This window comes from Pleurodeles waltl, chromosome 5, assembly GCF_031143425.1.
Source record: "Pleurodeles waltl isolate 20211129_DDA chromosome 5, aPleWal1.hap1.20221129, whole genome shotgun sequence".
In the NCBI taxonomy this organism is placed as follows: Eukaryota; Metazoa; Chordata; class Amphibia; order Caudata; family Salamandridae; genus Pleurodeles; species Pleurodeles waltl.
Window position 1 is genome coordinate 1,039,557,541 of NC_090444.1, and position 19,384 is coordinate 1,039,576,924.

Here is a 19,384-nt window from a genome sequence, read left to right on the forward strand (position 1 = left end):
ACCTATGCCCTCACCTGTGGTATAGTGCACCTTGCCTTAGGGCTGTAAGGCCTACTAGAGGGGTGACTTACCTATGCCACACGCAGTGTGAGATTGGCATGGCACCCTGAGGGGAGTGCCATGTCGACTTAGTCATTTTATCCCCACTAGCACACACAAGCTGGCAAGCAGTGTGTCTGTGCTGAGTGAGGGGTCCCCAGGGTGGCATAAGATATGCTGCAGCCCTTAGAGACCTTCCCTGGCATCAGGGCCCTTGGTACCAGGGGTACCAGTTACAAGGGACTTACCTGGGTGCCAGGCTTGTGCCAATTGTGGAGACAATGGTACATTTTTAGGTGAAAGAACACTGGTGCTGGGGCCTGGTTAGCAGGGTCCCAGCACACTTCTCAGTCAAGTCAGCATCAGTATCAGGCAAAAAGTGGGGGGTAACTGCAACAGGGAGCCATTTCTTTACAGTATGGGAATAGCAGCCCAAAAGGCATGCAGTGTTCACGGACCGCAAGACTGTTGGAAGAAAACAACTTCTTCCCCAAATTATCCAGTCTTTTTGATTCACTATCTGGGGGTGAGGCAGAGAATGCGCCAGATGAAGAAGAAGCGTGGATGACAAGGTTCTCAGGCGTGGGGTGTTGGATGAGGAATTTCGGGTCTGACGGAGCAGGCCGATGGTTGTGGGCAATCGCCTAGTCACAAGAGCCCCTGTGCTGGGTCTGGACCAAGTACCCAAAAGGACTTCTGTCACTGCTTCATTAAAGGGTAGAAGGGGCTCGGAAGAGGAAGACCCTGGCTGAAGCACGTCAGTTAGGATGTTAGGCCTAACCTCCACAGAAGGTAGCTCGAGGTCTAGGACCTCAGCCACCATTCTCACCACCGTGGAATAAGAAGCACCCTCTTCCGTAGCCACACTAGGAGGAGAGAGCATACCAGTGTCAGGGGATGTGTCTAGACCACTGATATCACCCAAATCGTGCATCCAGTCCATTTGGGGGTCAAGCTGGTATTCTAAAGAGTCCAGTGTCCCCTCCATACTCTTCCTGTATACATACCCACAAGAATAAGGGTCTGGATCAACCCTGGGCCCAGGAGAGCCCATAGAGAATGGAATCAATGTTGATCAACGTCGTTCCAGCTCCGGGCCGTCGGGTATGAGGATAGGAATCAACGTCTATTGTGGGCCCAAACGACGTCGGGAGCGTCGATGTCTGACCCGACGCCGGGGAAGGTTGCCATGGCACGACTGGTGTCGGGACGGATCCGCAATTGGATCCGGAGTGGCCCACCGGAGCCGAAGTCGCCGGCTTTGAAACCGAGGGAACACCAACTGACTCACCTGTGCCCGAAGGCGGGCAAGACTGCCCAAAAATGAGGCGCATGGCCTCAAAAAATTCCTTAAGTTGGGCAGGGGTGGCTACGGCTCCCCGGAAGTCGGGGAAGCGCAGAGCCGACCAAGATGAAGACTCCGTTGACGGAGGCCTAGAGTGTCTACGCCCTTCCCGCCTCGTATCCTCCGATCGACAGGGTGAAGTCGAAGAACGCTTGTCCTTCTTCGACTTCTTTTTGTGACCCGAATGTCCCAATGACTTGGAGGACAAGGAGTGATGGTGACTCCGTGGCCGGTCTCAAGACCTTCCTCTCCAACGGGACCATGAGCGCCACGGAGTCAAGCTTCGGGCTGCCATGAACTTTAAGGACGGCTCTCTCAAAGCTTTTGGGTTCAGGGCCGGACACTCTGAGCACTACTTTGGGTTGTGATCGCGCGCCAGGCACCTAAGACACACGAGGTGCAGATCTGTCACCAACATATTCCGGTTCAGGGAGGCCCTGGCAGTTCAGGCTGGAATGTTTCAATGAGAAGCAGGTTCAAGGCTGATCTGCATATGGCTGGCTCCAAACTGAGATGGCACGGTGGGCGAAAAACTATAGGTTGGGGTGCGGTCCGACAGATCGCCTGTGGCTAAGATTAATTCAAGCATTCTATCCATCAAATTGCTTTTTGATGTCCTGCTTGTTATGTTAATATTCACTGTATAAGTAATCTTAGCAAGACGGATTCCTCTGGACTTTCATCTTCACAATACAATAGCTCCAGCACACACTGCCCATATTGCAACCTCGTCCTAATCATCCTGGTATTTGACATGGAGTAGAGGAGAGATAATGGTCCAAAAGCAATGTCATCCAGCTATTCCTCTTCTGTGCCAAAAATCATGTTAGGTGGACAAAGATAAACCTTGTTCTGAGATACATCTTATTGTTTTGGAGTCACCAGCGCAGCTGATTTTTTTTGTAGTTTTTTTGACGTTGTGCCCAGATGGCATATTCTCTTTAGCATCAGTCGAATGTGAATAAAATTCACACACTTGCCTGAAAACAACAACAATGAAAAACATTTTAAGGCCTTGTAAAACATGAATAAATAACAATGGCCTTGGCCAGTAAATTCCTCGTCAGCTCAACTTAGTGCTTGGTCCGTATTAGCTCTGTCAAGAATAAACTGAAGCATGCAGTATAATTCACCCAGTATGAGCTGCCAAGAATAGTCAGCTGCATCAATAGTTCCAGGATCATTATCAATCAGATCCAGCATCCTTTCAAACACCTTTGGCAAATCACTGATCTCTAAGCCATATTTATGTGGTCTCTTAAGGCAACTACTTTGCAGAGCAGAAGAAGTTTGAACTCTGTAACCAAGCCTAAACTTTTAATATGCATACAGATTTTTTTTACTACTGTGAATCTGATTAGTCCTGTTCCATGTTGCTGCAACATCTCCGCTCCGTATCAAAGCTGCATAAGGATCTATCAGAGAAGCCAGGCCCTTTTCAGTGCAGTGATTCTTTTGCAGCTAAACTCCAACAGCACTCACAATAGGGGGACCTGTTTAGGCCCTGAGGTAGTTTTCAATCATTTACTAAGGACTGAACTAATCTTCATATAAAGTCTGAAGTACCTTATTAAGTTCTTTAGTCTTCCTCCAAGATCCAAACTCCAGCATCTTCCCATATTCCAATAAAGAGCCTACTTTCCTATACCCCCTCGTGTGGACGCCAGTCCAAGACTGGTGCTCCTTTAAACCACCTAAGGCCTTTTCTGCTTGCAACAGCACTGACCATCTATTCCTGTCCTATCCCAAGCATGGCTGTGGGCGGAAACGGGTTAGAGACCAGTTCAAAAGACCTTGGATGAAGATTAGCGTCAAAAGGGGTACAAAGTTAGAAGACTCCAGACTAATGAAGCCGGAGCAGACAACTGCAAATAAAAAAGTCACATGCGCGGGATATGTGGTTTAAATCCTATATAAAAAAGTAAAGGATGCCAGGCAGCAAAAGGAGCAGAATGTTAAGCCAAACAAAAGAGGAGCAGAATTAAAGTGAAACATTTCCTCAAAAGAAGAAACAGCTGAAGCAGACTGTAATGGAAAAAGTAATTGACTGGACCACTGCTAAGCATAATCCCATAGATCATAAAAAATCTGGGGTGCAAGAATTGTCATCCAGATCAATAATAATAATAATCTTTATGGCTTAATTTGTTAAAAACCATTGCAAAACAAGACAAAGTAACAACTGTGCGTATAATACATCAAGTACACACAGACAAATTTTGGAGTTAAACAGTATTGACTAAAAACTGAAGCCTGTTATGCTCAGACGTTTTTAAGAGGCTCTTGGGGATTCCCCCTCTTCTCCCAACTCTTTAATAGCATAAAAAATAAGATCATGACTAAAGCCTGTTAAGCTCAGAAGTTTAAGAGATTCTGGTGGATCCCCACTTCTCCCAGGCTTAGGTAGCAGAAACAATAAGATCATGACTGTGGCACAGCTGAATTGCTGCCACAGAGTATTTTGAAAACTAGCCCAAGGATAAAACGATTTTTTGAATGACCCATAAATGCCCCGATCAGCTAGCATGCTCTAAGGGCACTTCCCTTGTGAAATTTCGCTAAAAACACAGGGGCTAAGTGTTAAAGTGCAGTGTTTAAAGCTAAGCTATTAAGTGCTACCAAGTGCCATGTGCATTAAATACAAATTGTACAAAAGGGCTCCCCTAGGCCAAAATGGCCAAATACCTACAATGATGTGGGCAATTTTGATAGGGATAAGCCAATTCCATGCCGTAGATAAGAAGGGACCTGCTACCGTTAAGGGCTGCGCCCAATTAAAGTACCCCCCGGCTCACTCTATCCCCTCAAAATCACGTTTGACTGTGAGCTGACCCCATGGAACAATTCTAAATGGGCTTTATGCACTGATTAGCACCTAGGCGCTTCCCGCATTGGTGACACATAGGGCCCGGGCCTCCGTGCTTTTCTGGACTCTGTAGAAAACAAACCAGTGCACAGTTCAGCCTTATATCCAATGGATTAAAGCAAGCTAACACTGCCTCCCTACATTATCTTATGTTCCACTCAATACACATTCTTCGGAGGAGCTCCCGACGATCCGCCCTTAAATCAGGGCACAAGCAGAGTATATGAATAATGGCTTCCTGTCCATATAACCTACAGATGTTTTAAGTCTCATGCCTGTTCCAGGCTGAAAAATGGCTTAGGACTGGAAGTATCCCCAGCTAATGCTTCAAAAATAGCAACTTAGACCGCTTGCTTTCACTAAGGTAACCCTGAGACTTCAGCCTAACGTAACTGTGTAATGTCATCCAGCTGTGGTTACGCCTAGAGGCGATCCTTGTCAAACATAGTCAGCAACTGTGTGGATGATTTAGCCAGTTTTTTTTTTTTTACTCCTGGCCGCTAAGACCTAGGCTTCATTCAGACCCAGTGTTTCAAGGGCCTGCTGAAGGTAAAACCTTGCCGGAGATCTATATCTTGTTTCGATTTTAGACCACAGATGATGGTTCAAAGAGCCTTCCTTTGCTCTCTTGAATCTGTGGCAGCACAAATGTAAAGGCCACCATGCATGCGAGTGGTTGTTTAACTATGCCAAACTCCAGCTGGATCTGAGCAGGCAATGTGAATGATGGTATCTGAAAGACTGCCCTGCAAACCCTGAGGAGCACTTTGTCTAGAACTGTGCAGTCCCGATCCTTGAGGGCCTCGCCATCGTAGGCCGAGCCTGGAAGAGCCTTTTCTTGAGTCACCTGCAGGATTGGTGTGAGCGATGGTCCTTTCAGTTTACTGTAAAGAGATCTTAGGCCCGAAACCAGGGCATTGCCCTTCCTCTTGATTGCTTCAAGTTGTTCTTTGAACCTGCCATTCACGTTGAGGCAAACGCTGAGATATTAAATTTTAACCAGCCCAATTCTGTCTTGGGATAGAAACGATGTGGGCTTCTGATATCATGGGCCGCAGACAGCCAAGATTTTTGTTTTCTTTCTATTGATTGTCAGGCCCTTCCCAACTGAATAATTCAAGGTAGCATCCAGTAGATGCTGCAGGCCAACCTTGGTTCTGCTAACTGGGACCAGGTCGTCTGCATAGAACATATTTGAAAGCAGGAGTCCCTCTATTTTGGGCAGGTGGGAGTTGACAGCGTTCAATGTCGGGGTGAGGTCTAATATTAACATATTGAATAATGTTGGAGCTAAAACGCAGCCCTGTTTAAGGACTTGAGTAGTTTTGATTGGCCTGGATAGTCTAGACCCATCATCAATTTTGATTCTGACCCATGTATCTGTGTGCAACCGCACAAGGTCCCCGAGGAGACCTCCTGGGATGTTCTATTGCGCCAGCATCCGCCACAGCGTCCCCTGATCAACTCTGTCAAATCAGGATCAGATTTTCGCAGTGGTTGTGGGCAGGTGGTTCCAAATATATATTTTTTTCCAAAACATTTTCCAGCAAGCAAGTAGCTACCATCCAAACTAGGCAGTAAGGAGAACAAAATTTCATAATAAAATATGCATTCCAAACTCAAAAAATATTGTACTCTTTAGGTAGAACTGTCAGTACCCACAGTCACCATAGGTTTGCAGTCATTTGCAATCAATACTTTTTTCCAAGGGAAAATCTATGCACAATAGTTTCTAAGTAACAGACAATTACTGGTCAGTTATACAGAAACCGCTTTGCATAGATTTCTCTTGGAAAAAAAACGATTGATGGCAAATGACTCGATAGAGACTGCGCACTGAATTTTATGTTTATCAGTGGCGATAAAGAATTAAAAAGAAAATATAAGAAAGAGGCAAACAGTATAATATAAAATCAACCATATACCATTCAAAATACATACATTATATGGTATACCCTGTACTCCATGATTTATATAGGTCCTAAAAAAAGGTTTCTAGCTCACACCAACAAAGAACCACTGTCCTATAAAATACCTGTGTATTTCAGGGCTCCTTTGCTGAGCGGCTTGTTCTTCAGCAGCTTTCAGATATCCCCCAAATCTTTCATGAAGGCTCATTCCAGCAGATCTGAAGTAATGCTCTGTTGGTTGAAGGAAAAAAGATGTATTGTTCAAAATTCATAAAGATGTAGAGTTCTCAAAGGGGGATATTCAGTAAAATAGAAAAGGAAAGTATGCATTCAAGAAAATTTGAAAGACGTATTATAGGCAGAGCCTTCAAGCCTACTGTTTTATGCTTTTCGTATGTATATTCACAAGTACTGGCAAAGCCAACAGGTCTTGCTTTTTCGACCTATGTCTCCACAATTGCTTTATGCTCATGGGGTGCAGCATCGGCAAAAATGCCTATGCTGAACAGCATCAACAAAATGACAAAAAGAATAGAAAACGCAGTGGTTGGAGGCCATGTTACTTTGCAGGCGCATGCATGCATCTTGACGCAAGCACGTAACCTTGACATCATTTTCCTTTTAGAGATTCCCATGGATTGGCAAACAGAAAAAAGTTACAAGAAAAATGAAATAGTGTGAAAGCAGCAATTACCTGCCTGGCTCTTCCACACAAATAAGCTAAAATGAAAAAGGGGGGGAAAAAAATGACCGGGGTGGGGTACGTGGGTTTTCAACGAAGAGATGTGTTGGGCAGCGTGGGGAAGGGAATATAATTACACAAGGAAGAGAGCAATAAGAAGGGCAGAGGGAGACAGACGAGAACAGGGGAACAGCACACAGGCAAGAGGAACTCTGAGCAGAGGGGTAGAGAAGTACACAGACGAGAGAGAGCGGAACACAATGGGTGAATGACGAGAAGCACACATGGGGGAGCTAGAAAACACATGCACTCAAATGGTTTGATTAAGAAAATGGTAGATCCCTGAAAGTGAGCAGTCGAAGGTAACGTGCAAAGAGGCTATGCACTGAGGGAGAGACAAATATAATGGGCAAGACAAGTCACTGAATAAGCAAGCAAATGGTAATGACAAAGCCAACCAATGGGAAGCAGTGGGTGGGCTTTAAGCCCACTGCACATTCCTGGGAAGTCGACAATAGGTCTTTTGCTGTCAGGAAGGTTTGACCTGAAAATTACCAAGCAGGCATAAGCTTCCGTTTCCGCAACTCTCAGAAATTAAGCACATAAAAAAATAAAAAAAATAAAAAAAGCTTTAGTGGGAGGTTGTGTACTAGTTTCCTATTTGTTCAACACAGCATTTGTAAAGAAGTGCCATGTCAAGTAATGTGAAGGAGCAATATTATTAACAAACCACGTTTGAAGGAAAATCAGTTAGCATAATGAGAAATTCTGTCCACACAGGAAACCCTAATTGAATTGCATAAGATGCAGCAAGGAATACTGGTTTCAAATCCGAACTTCTTCACTTGACGAAATTCATGAACCCATTTAATCCACCTTACTTCACTATGTCTCATTTTCTTCGGTCGTGATATCTGCAACTAAGGAATTCAGTTCTGAATGTACACTAAAAAAAAAACCTTGTGTCTGGTTTCAAAATAATGCAGCTGCACATACAGCAATACAGCAAAAGAAGTATAAATTGCAAATGACAAACTGACACCTCTTAGTTTACTCAAAGCAGTGTTCTCAGGGCATTTGAGGTGGGAATAGCACATGTCTAAAAGGTATTACTTTTTGAAAGTGTTAATGCAGAGATATAATGTAATGTACTGAATGTAGACAGCTGTACAAGAAATAACCAATTTTAAATCTGAAAATAATCTTTATCCTGCGTTTACATGACAAATATTTTGATTGCTTTTTGAGCCAAGCAGGCTCTGCTCTCCTTAAGAAAATGCTGACATGTCAACGTCCAGCCACTAGAACGTTGTTTCCTCCCACAGGATAACCTTCATCAACCCTTACTAAGTCCTAAGCTGACCAAAGGATGACTCAAACATTGGCCAGCTAACAAGCATTCAAATCAGACTCTTCACGGCCACGCACCAAACAACTCAGCTTTGCTTCACACAAATATTGCATATAAAAGCTCAAACTCCTTGCATATTAAAGCATAATGCAACATTAATATCATGCCTAGAAAGCCTAATAGGCTAAACATGATTTAAAAGAAATGTGAAAATATGCGCCACATATCCCTTTCTAAAAGGGCTCTTAGCTTACCTATTCTTTTACATGCTTTTTCAATTAAGGAAACTACCAATTTAATAATTAAGATTAAGGTTGCGTCTCTACCTAACAATGCACATGTAAGACTTCCTCTCCTTTGTGGGAGAAGTTTCTGGTGTCCTAAAGAGGCAAATGATACAAGGGCTGAATCGTGCAGCGACAGATGTGGGTTAACATTCCTTTACCTCGTTTATGACGGTGGGAAAAAGTGAACACACTTAAAGCTTCAGATCTGCCAAACCAATATGATGCTATATGGTCTCCTCCAGTATCGATTCAGTCATCATTTGCTACACCAGCAGGCACCAATGGAAATTAGTTACTTCTTTAGTGGCAAGTAAATACAAGTAGTGTTCCTTCAGTGCTGTCTTAGATGTAAGACGATTTGCACTGAAGAGGCTATATAGCCAATTGTGTGTTCTTCTGGTACACAGCCTATTTCAGATGTAGTGTTGTGACATCATGTGGACCACAGCCTCCTTTCTTTTGCACAGGAGCCAACAGCATTTTCTCTGCATTTGAATGTGTAATGAAGAAGAATGTGTAATGAAGACAAGTGAGTCACTGTCCATCCCTTCTCATCTCTTGCCATCGAAGTCAGCCTCCAAGTTTGGGTACCTGTATTTATTTTCTACATGCTGATTGACAAGAGGCTGTTTGAACAAATCAACGTTTGCAATCAAATCAGGGGCAGACTTTCAGCACACTGGGAGAGATAATCAAAAGATATGGATGGCTGCCTATAGTTATGAAGCTGGATGTAAAAAGCTGCAACTGCCCACATACTATAAAACAGCAATCATTTCCATGAATATAACCATAATATCTACCAGTTAGTAGGAGAAAAACCATCACATGATGCAGAGTGACTAAGTGAACCATATCAAATAACATTACTGGAGAGAACGTATGGTCTTTCCAGATGAAAACTATAGAGCCATATATTTTGCTGAGGACAGCAGCTGGAATTCAGGGCAAAACACATACAGCTTTTCACATTCAATTTGAGGATGAGCGAGCTACCAAAAAAAACATCTTACCAGACAGAATATAGATGGAACCCTGAAAGTACAAAAGTATTCTCACTCAAAGAAGCCAGCTCAAGGAAGTATGTTTGGCTCACAACCCTAGTGCCCAGTGATCCACTGGAAGCAACAACTGTAGCTACAATAATCTAACCAAATTCCTGTAAAACCAAGAAAAGGAACACAAACCTCCAGTACGGTTAAGCCATTACGTGAAGTGCAAATGTCTAAGAGAACTTCTTTCCTAATCCCCTCATGTCAAGGGCTCCTTGACTGGCTAGTTTTGGACAGAAGATCAAGTTACTTACCTTTGGTAATTTTTTTTTTTTTTTTTTACAGTAGAGACTATCTAGGCACAGATTCCCTAACCTTTGAATATTCCCCAGACGTCGACTGGATATAAAAACTTTTCATCAGTACCTCTGAGTGCCTGTATGTGGCGCCGCACAGCTCCACACCAAAATTATACCAATACAGAAATGGTGTGCTGGTTATGTGTGGGCACTATTCCCGCACACTGTAATCAGTTGCTTTCGAGATTGTCAGTGTGCCCAAAACGCAGAGCCCCAAAAGCAAATTGGTAGAACATTGTGCAGATTCGTAGACTTGAGATCTTATTAATGGATAGAGTCCAATCACAGAACGGAAAGGATTGGTCAGAAATCTGTGGCTAGATAGAGTCTATAAGAAGGAGTGTTACAAAGGCAGGTAACTCGTTCTGACCACAGATTACTCACCTTTTGAATACATGCAAAAGCAGTACTAGTTGGTGGCAACCTGTGAATGGACCCAAACCAGAAAGTCCTGTAGAAACGAGCAAGCAAAATGCCTTCTCAGCAGACATTAGTGTCTAGACAACAGTACTTCGTGAATAGATGGATAGACACCTCCGCAGCGACCTAGCAAATGTCGTATGTTCTGTGTGTACTTACTATCGCGCACAATTCGTTCCCATAGGAATATTTCAGCGCTGAGCTGTATTAACACGAACAGCCATGTTTTCAACAATTTCTTGAAATTCCTAAAATTGAGGCAGAAGTAAATGTAAAGAGGGAGAGCATTCCAATGGAAGGGGCTAAGTAAGAGAACGCCTTGCCCCCAATTGAAATGGTACAAATGTGAGGGAATTGCAGCAGAGCTTTATTGGAGGATTTTAGCTGTCTGGTTGGGATATAAGCCTTCAGTTTTTGATGCAGGTACACAGGCCGGGGGCCTGATACAAGGCCCTGTAAGTCAGAAAACAAAAATTAAAGATTGCACTTTTTTTTTTATATAGGCAGCCAGTGCAACGTTTTGAGGATAGGAGCAGAAGGTGAACAGGCCGGCATGTTACAAATTAGTGTGGCAGCAGTATTTTGCACAACCTGCAGTTAGGCCAACAAGGTGGCATTAGCTTCCGCCAACAATGCATTACCATAGTCCATGTAATCAACATCTGGAGTAAAGTTTTCCTGGAGGTGGAAGGTAACCTTTTTCAACAGTTTCATTGCGGCAAATCTTGTGCCACATGTAGTATTGACCTTGTCTTTCATTGATAACTTCAGATCAATTTTCACTCGAAATTCTCTCACCACCTGCTAAGGGTGAGTGGCAGGTCCAAGATCAGACGTCCACCAGTCTGGTGACCGCAATTTAAGGACAGGAACTACCCCATGCCTAAGACATAGTAGCAGCTTTGGCCCTGATAGAATGAGCACAGTCTTTCCCTGCTTTTACTTAATGTGTTCTAGAACTTAACGTACCACAATAAAGTGAAAAAAAAAAAAAAAAGTGATCAATGGAATGCTCATGAGCCCTAACTAGGGACAAACTGTCCCTGAGTTGCTTGTGTTCTAGTTCAGGGAGTATCTCGCCTGGTGTTTGGGCTGGACTGTTCCCACTGAAGCAGGGTCAAGACAGATTTGCATATAGCTTGCTTCAAACTAAGGTGGCATGGTGTGCAAATTAACAATGGACTGGGACGAGGCCTTAGTAATTACCAGTGACTGAGATGAATTCAAGCATCCCATCCATCACTTTTTTGTATACTTTAGATCCCAATGCAGAACTCAAAAGGGAGATGGTTCTATTCTGCACAGACTTGCCTTTTTCACTTAAGCAATCCTCACAAAGAGCCGATCGCCTACCTGGTATTCTTTGTTAAGATCCATATGGAAACTAAGCACTCTCTAGGGGTCCAAAGCATAAATCTTTCCTCATCCTTAAACGGAGAGGCAGGGCACAGTATACCAGCAGGGTCACTGTGATAAATGTGGAAAAGTGTTATAACTTTTGGCAGAAAGGATGCAGAGCCTGTAGAGTCGGTTCGCCCAGGAAGAAGATGGTGCATGGCAGATTGACACAGAGCCTTAAGCTGATTCCCACACCATGCCAATGTTATGGCAATGAGAATACTGTTTCGAGGAAAGGAGCTTCAAGGGACAGCTTTGATGTGGCCCAAATAGAGTGCACATTAATAAAGTGAGGGCCAAGTTAAGATCCCAGTGGCATGATGGAAGAAAAGGGGAAATCAATGCAGTAACCCTTTCAAAGATCTCATAACAGAAGACTTGAACAAATAGGACTGCTCGGGTAATTGTAGAAAAGCTGAAAGGAGCCCTTTACCTGAGGCCAGGACAAGGCCTTGCCGGCTAAGGCCAAAACTAGTCAGATAACTTGGTGTGAAGGGGTCAATCTGCTGAGAACCACACCAAGCCTCAAATCAGTCCCAACAACAGCCTGTATATAGTTTTAGTCTAGGTATGACTGACTGCTAAGAAGGCATCAACCACCCTCGGAGAAAGGTGAAAGGTGTTTGGTTGTCACCACTCAATCTACAAGCATTAAGTTGGAGACTGCTAAGGGGTGGGTGCAGAAACCTGCCCTTTTGCTGCATCAATAGGTCCTCGTGGAGGGGCAGCTTAATCATAGGACAGACGGTCATGCTCAGATGTGCTGGATACCATAATCTGTGCCCAACCCGGAGTCACTAGGATGACTTGGGCCCGGTCTGTCTACATCTTCTTGAGAACTCAGGCCAGTAGTGGTATCTGCAGAATGACATATAGGAGTCTTGCGTTCCACTTGAGGTGGTACATCTCATAGTGAGAGACTCCTTGAAAACTCCAATGCACATAAATGCTGAGACAGCAAATTCTCAGTGATGGCTTACAGACTGAGTGAAATCTCTCCTTATTCGCAGAACAGACCCTGCCCTACCTAGGGGTGTAATTGCTGCTTGTGAGCTAACATGCAGCAATGCTGAGCTAGTCCTATCTGACAATCTGTGATTCTGCCAGGTTGTTCACCACCAGGAAAATTTTGGGATGGTCAGCCACTTCCACTGGCGCAAGGCCTTCTGGCACTGGGTTCTCGACCCCACCCTGCCCTGTTTGTGCAGCGTCACATGGCAGTGTTGTTATTCATGAGCATCTTTACCAGTATCCCCATGATGGACAGAAAGAAGGCATTCTGTGCCAAGCGGATGGCCCTCATTCCAGAAGGCTGATATGGATCTGGGCCTCTGATCTCCACCTCTACTAGGTGGCCGTCCTATCCCAGAAAGGATGCATTGGACACCACGACCAGCTTTGGGTGAGGAAGGAAGATGGGTCTGTGGCTGTTCCAATCATGGTCCAGCAACCACCACTGCAGAATATTTGCAGTCTCCTCTGAAATCTGAACGTGATAGGAGAGGTCCCCTTGATGCTGGACTCCAGACTTCAGATCCCACTGCAGAGCCCACACATGCCGCCTGGCATGCTCGACCAGCAAGATGCAGGAAGCCATCAGTTCCAGAAGTCTGAGTCAACCTCACTGAATTCCAGAACCGAAGCTGAAAGATCGGGATATCACTGCCTGAATGTCTCTTTCCTCGGGGAAAGGCATAAAACTGAACCATGTCCAGAATGGCTCTGATAAAGGGCCTCAGTATCTTAGGCGGATTCTGGAGCAAATATGGCATGTTGATAGTGAAACCCAAAGATGACAGGAGGTTTGCCGTAGTCTGGAGGTGGCTGACAACTGCCTTGTGCAAGCCTGCCTTCAACAGCCAGTCACGGAGATAGGGGAAGACTGGCATCCCTGACCCTCAAAGATGTGCTGCCACCACTTTCGTAAACATCTAGGGGCACTGAAGAGACCAAAGCAGAGCACAACAAACTGAAAATGCTCCTCTCACATCACCTCAGGTAACGCCGGTGGGCTCGCAGGGAGCATCCTGTGTGTCCAAGCTACTACCCAGTCTCCATCCTGAATAGCATCTGCCCCCACGTACCCTGGGCAGAGATTACTCCAAAAGTTAAAAGGTGGTATAATGTAAGGATGAATTCATGTAAGAAAAATTCAAGCCACAATGAAAGAATTAATTTGCACTGCGGGAAAAATTATTTAATCAACCACAAATTACATGAACCTAGCTGTACATCCATATACACAATCCATAATACTTTTCACGCATCTCTGGTGCAAAGTTAAATATGAATTAAATCACACAAACACAAAAACACTTAAACATCCAACATATTCCATGTGCCTGCACAGAACAGGAGAGCTTTTTGTCCATTTGTTCCTCCTTGCTTCCTTATTATTAGAGGCCAAAAGATGGGAGCATGGTAAGTCCAACTTCCAATACACCTGGAGGTAGTCAGGTCAAGGAAGTCCTGGGGAACCTGCCCCTTGCTTTTTTCTTAGAACTGTGGTGATTAATTATCACTACATCTTGTTAGGCTCCTCCTACAGAAAGGCTGCCACCTTTCTTTGCACCGTCATTAAAGGCGTCCTCAGGACTAGGAAGACAAGAGAACCTGCCCTAAATAAAACAATAAATGTTCCACTTCTCAAAAAATGGGAACATAATGTATATATACAAAAAAAAAAATAATGTATACAAATTTTCTTATCTCTTATGCCAGAGACCAGATCTGCCATAAAGACAGTAAAACCGCACAGTAGGAGTTGACCACTACCCGGAAAACTGCCGGTGGTGTGCCTAGACCACCTGAATCCTCCCTTTATGTACATGCTGATCAAATCATCTTGCAAAAATTGACTACCAAAGGGCTTTTGAACGCCTTATTAGAATCAGTGAAACAGCTGAAAGATCGTAACTGAACAAAATATCAAATGCCTAGAAAAATGTGTGTCGCTTTCAAGGCCATTCTAAGCATGCCAGTGAAAACATGCTTACAAAGGTTTTGCAGGCAGATTTAGAAGGCATTTAAGAACGTCAGTAACAAAATGGTTTGGATAATGTTAACATCTGAAATGACCCTCGGTATGACAAACAACTCTCAGAGCTAAATGACAGAATTACAACAGAAAACAGTACATAGTTCACGCCAATGCATATAGTTTACAGCTCTCATTCCTCTGGCAGAAGACACAAACTCAGTTATTTTCCAAGTCAAATGCTGAATATCTGACTTGCTATATTCAAATCTAAAGTGGGGTGTGGTATAAAATAAAAAAGGGTTGCTGTGGGGGGTTAAGATGGTATAGCTGATCTTTACTCATGGGAACAGAGATCAACATCAAGGAAAGGCATGTGCACTATGCTGAAATGGCAGCCAAATATACTTAGACATAAGAATACTGAAAATAATATTTTTGTACAATATAGATAACTTTGCACAGACTATTTTTGCAAAGTTCTGGTACCCACCAGCTTTTTAGACGCCAGCATCAGATACTATGAGAAGTTCTTGTGGCATGACTGGAAATATTCTGAGGCCGGTGGTTAGGCTCAAATATGGTAGTCTGCAGTGTAGGATGTTGCCTTGTGCCATGACAAGGAGATCACGTTGGCATGGAAGCCTCCTACCACATGTTTGGATAGACCAAGCCTTTGAACCACCACCAATAAGCCAAGTCTGGAGGAATTATAACTATCCAATTCATGCAATGACAGTGTATCCGTCGTCTTTTGAAGGATCATTAGAAAAGTCAAACAAAATGACACTTACAAGTCTATCAAAAGGGCATTTTTCTTGGAATGAGGCTCTGGAAAAATCAGGATATAAAGCCTCTGCCATCCAAACAGATTCAAACGAAAAGAGGTTAGGATGGATAAGTTACTTACCTGTAAATCATAGTTCTCTTCCAGGGGTATCCTCATCAAAGTCAAACATTGAATATTCCCGCCCTTGTGCGGGGACCCCGGAGCATATATAAAATACACACATATAAAGTATGAAATATGCACGAAAAATATATATATAGCATTTTTAGTAGACATATCTTTCATACTAAACTCATATATACATGTGTAAAACAGCAATGCAGGCTATAATCATAAACAGGCTAAAATGCTTTATTTCTATGAAGTTTTTTTTTTTTTTTTTATAATCATTATAAAATTACAATAGAGAATAAATATCTACCCAAGCCCCCAAAACTGGGCTTAGGGAAATAAGCAGTAGTAATCACTAGAGAAAAAGAGAAAAAACTACATTGAAAAACAATGGAGCATTCTTAGCCAATAGGCTGCATGCAGGTTAACACAGGAGAACCGTGCCTTTAAGACCCTGAGCACCTCCAGTATCCCACCATGCCTCAGGGGTGTAGGAGAGGTGACAGTTGGTTCACAGTTAGGTCAGTTCTTTTTTTACGGTGACAATCTGTGTAACTGATTCAAAAGATAGTCTGTCCTGCACTTCTAGGAGACGTGCGTCCGGGGAGGAGGGTGGGTTGTTTATGACTTTGATGAGGATACCCCTGGAAGAGAACTAGGATTTACAGGTAAGTAACTTATCCTTATCTTCCAGGGGATCCTCATTGTAGGAAGTTGGCTCTGTATGCACTATTTCAAAGTAAGGAATAGTATGCACAGAGTCCAAGGGTTCCCCTTAGAGGTAAGATAGTGGCAAAAAGAGATAATACTAATGCTCTATTTTGTGGTAGTGTGGTCGAGCAGTAGGCTTATCCAAGGAGTAGTGTTAAGCATTTGTTGTACATACACATAGACAATAAATGAGGTACACACACTCAGAGACAAATCCAGCCAATAGGTTTTTATATAGAAAAATATCTTTTCTTAGTTTATTTTAAGAACCACAGGTTCAAATTCTACATGTAATATCTCATTCGAAAGGTATTGCAGGTAAGTACTTTAGGAACTTCAAATCATCAAAATTGCATGTATACTTTTCAAGTTATTCACAAATAGCTGTTTTAAAAGTGGACACTTAGTGCAATTTTCACAGTTCCTAGGGGAGGTAAGTATTTGTTAGGTTAACCAGGTAAGTAAGACACTTACAGGGCTTAGTTCTTGGTCCAAGGTAGCCCACCGTTGGGGGTTCAGAGCAACCCCAAAGTCACCACACCAGCAGCTCAGGGCCGGTCAGGTGCAGAGTTCAGAGTGGTGCCCAAAACACATAGGCTAGAATGGAGAGAAGGGGGTGCCCCGGTTCCGGTCTGCTTGCAGGTAAGTACCCGCGTCTTCGGAGGGCAGACCAGGGGGGTTTTGTAGGGCACCGGGGGGGGACACAAGTCCACACAGAAATTTCACCCTCAGCAGCGCGGGGGCGGCCGGGTGCAGTGTAGAAACAAGCGTCGGGTTTTCAATGTTAGTCTATGAGAGATCTCGGGATCTCTTCAGCGCTGCAGGCAGGCAAGGGGGGGATTCCTCGGGGAAACCTCCACTTGGGCAAGGGAGAGGGACTCCTGGGGGTCACTTCTCCAGTGAAAGTCCGGTCCTTCAGGTCCTGGGGGCTGCGGGTGCAGGGTCTCTCCCAGGCGTCGGGACTTTAGGTTCAAAGAGTCGCGGTCAGGGGAAGCCTCGGGATTCCCTCTGCAGGCGGCGCTGTGGGGGCTCAGGGGGGACAGGTTTTGGTACTCACAGTATCAGAGTAGTCCTGGGGTCCCTCCTGAGGTGTTGGATCGCCACCAGCCGAGTCGGGGTCGCCGGGTGCAGTGTTGCAAGTCTCACGCTTCTTGCGGGGAGCTTGCAGGGTTCTTTAAAGCTGCTGGAAACAAAGTTGCAGCTTTTCTTGGAGCAGGTCCGCTGTCCTCGGGAGTTTCTTGTCTTTTCGAAGCAGGGGCAGTCCTCAGAGGATGTCGAGGTCGCTGATCCCCTTTGGAAGGCGTCGCTGGAGCAGGATCTTTGGAAGGCAGGAGACAGGCCGGTGAGTTTCTGGAGCCAAGGCAGTTGTCGTCTTCTGGTCTTCCGCTGCAGGGGTTTTCAGCTGGGCAGTCCTCCTTCTTGTAGTTGCAGGAATCTGATTTTCTAGGGTTCAGGGTAGCCCTTAAATACTAAATTTAAGGGCGTGTTTAGGTCTGGGGGGTTAGTAGCCAATGGCTACTAGCCCTGAGGGTGGGTACACCCTCTTTGTGCCTCCTCCCAAGGGGAGGGGGTCACAATCCTAACCCTATTGGGGGAATCCTCCATCTGCAAGATGGAGGATTTCTAAAAGTCAGAGTCACCTCAGCTCAGGACACCTTAGGGGCTGTCCTGACTGGCCAGTGACTCCTCCTTGTTGCTTTCTTTGTTCCCTCCAGCCTTGCCGCCAAAAGTGGGGGCTGTGGCCGGAGGGGGCGGGCAACTCCACTAAGCTGGAGTGCCCTGCTGGGCTGTGACAAAGGGGTGAGCCTTTGAGGCTCACCGCCAGGTGTCACAGCTCCTGCCTGGGGGAGGTGTTAGCATCTCCACCCAGTGCAGGCTTTGTTACTGGCCTCAGAGTGACAAAGGCACTCTCCCCATGGGGCCAGCAACATGTCTCTGGTGTGGCAGGCTGCTGGAACTAGTCAGCCTACACAGACAGTCGGTTAAGTTTCAGGGGGCACCTCTAAGGTGCCCTCTGTGGTGTATTTTACAATAAAATGTACACTGGCATCAGTGTGCATTTATTGTGCTGAGAAGTTTGATACCAAACTTCCCAGTTTTCAGTGTAGCCATTATGGTGCTGTGGAGTTCGTGTTTGACAAACTCCCAGACCATATACTCTTATGGCTACCCTGCACTTACAATGTCTAAGGTTTTGTTTAGACACTGTAGGGGTACCATGCTCATGCACTGGTACCCTCACCTATGGTATAGTGCACCCTGCCTTAGGGCTGTAAGGCCTGCTAGAGGGGTGTCTTACCTATACTGCATAGGCAGTGAGAGGCTGGCATGGCACCCTGAGGGGAGTGCCATGTCGACTTACTCGTTTTGTCCTCACTAGCACACACAAGCTGGCAAGCAGGGTGTCTGTGCTGAGTGAGAGGTCTCCAGGGTGGCATAAGACATGCTGCAGCCCTTAGAGACCTTCCTTGGCATCAGGGCCCTTGGTACTAGAAGTACCAGTTACAAGGGACTTATCTGGATGCCAGGGTCTGCCAATTGTGGATACAAAAGTACAGGTTAGGGAAAGAACACTGGTGCTGGGGCCTGGTTAGCAGGCCTCAGCACACTTTCAATTGTAAACATAGCATCAGCAAAGGCAAAAAGTCAGGGGGCAACCATGCCAAGGAGGCATTTCCTTACACTCATCAATAGTCATAAACATTGAATAGATTAGCAAGCCCATCCCTAAACTCTGCAGACTGTCTAATAGAAGTGCAGGAATAGATATGTATCATGCAAACAAATTTCTCAGAGTGGCCTGCCCCACTTGGGCATCTGCTCTTGCATCTGAGTCCAAACAGTAATGTCTAGTAAATGTATGTACAGACTTCCATGTAGCAGCCTTACAAATCTCAGATATTGGAACATTGTTAAGGAGGGCAGCAGTAGCCGCTTTTCCCCTTGTGGAATGCGCTTTAGGTCTAGCTAGTAGTTGTTTGTTAGCCAACTGGTAAGCATTAACAATACAAGAAACTATCCATCTTGATATTGTTCGTTTAGATGCTGCCTCTCCTGTCCTCAAATGACCATAATTTACAAACAAGTGATTGGAATGTCTAATCAATTTTGTTTTATCCAAACAAAATTTCAGCACTCTTTTCAAA

General features: G+C 44.7%; 1 protein-coding gene across 10 annotated transcripts in view; it reads right to left on the minus strand.

The window, feature by feature from the left end:
- The window catches only part of BCLAF1 (BCL2 associated transcription factor 1), a 539,194-nt gene that overhangs the window by 237,223 nt on the left and 282,587 nt on the right, over positions 1-19,384 (minus strand). For all 10 annotated transcript variants that reach the window (XM_069235222.1, XM_069235220.1, XM_069235219.1 and 7 more), the window contains one exon: positions 6,286-6,391. In XM_069235222.1, coding sequence (XP_069091323.1) covers positions 6,286-6,391 — 106 coding nt within the window. The remainder of the gene's footprint in view (positions 1-6,285; positions 6,392-19,384) is intronic.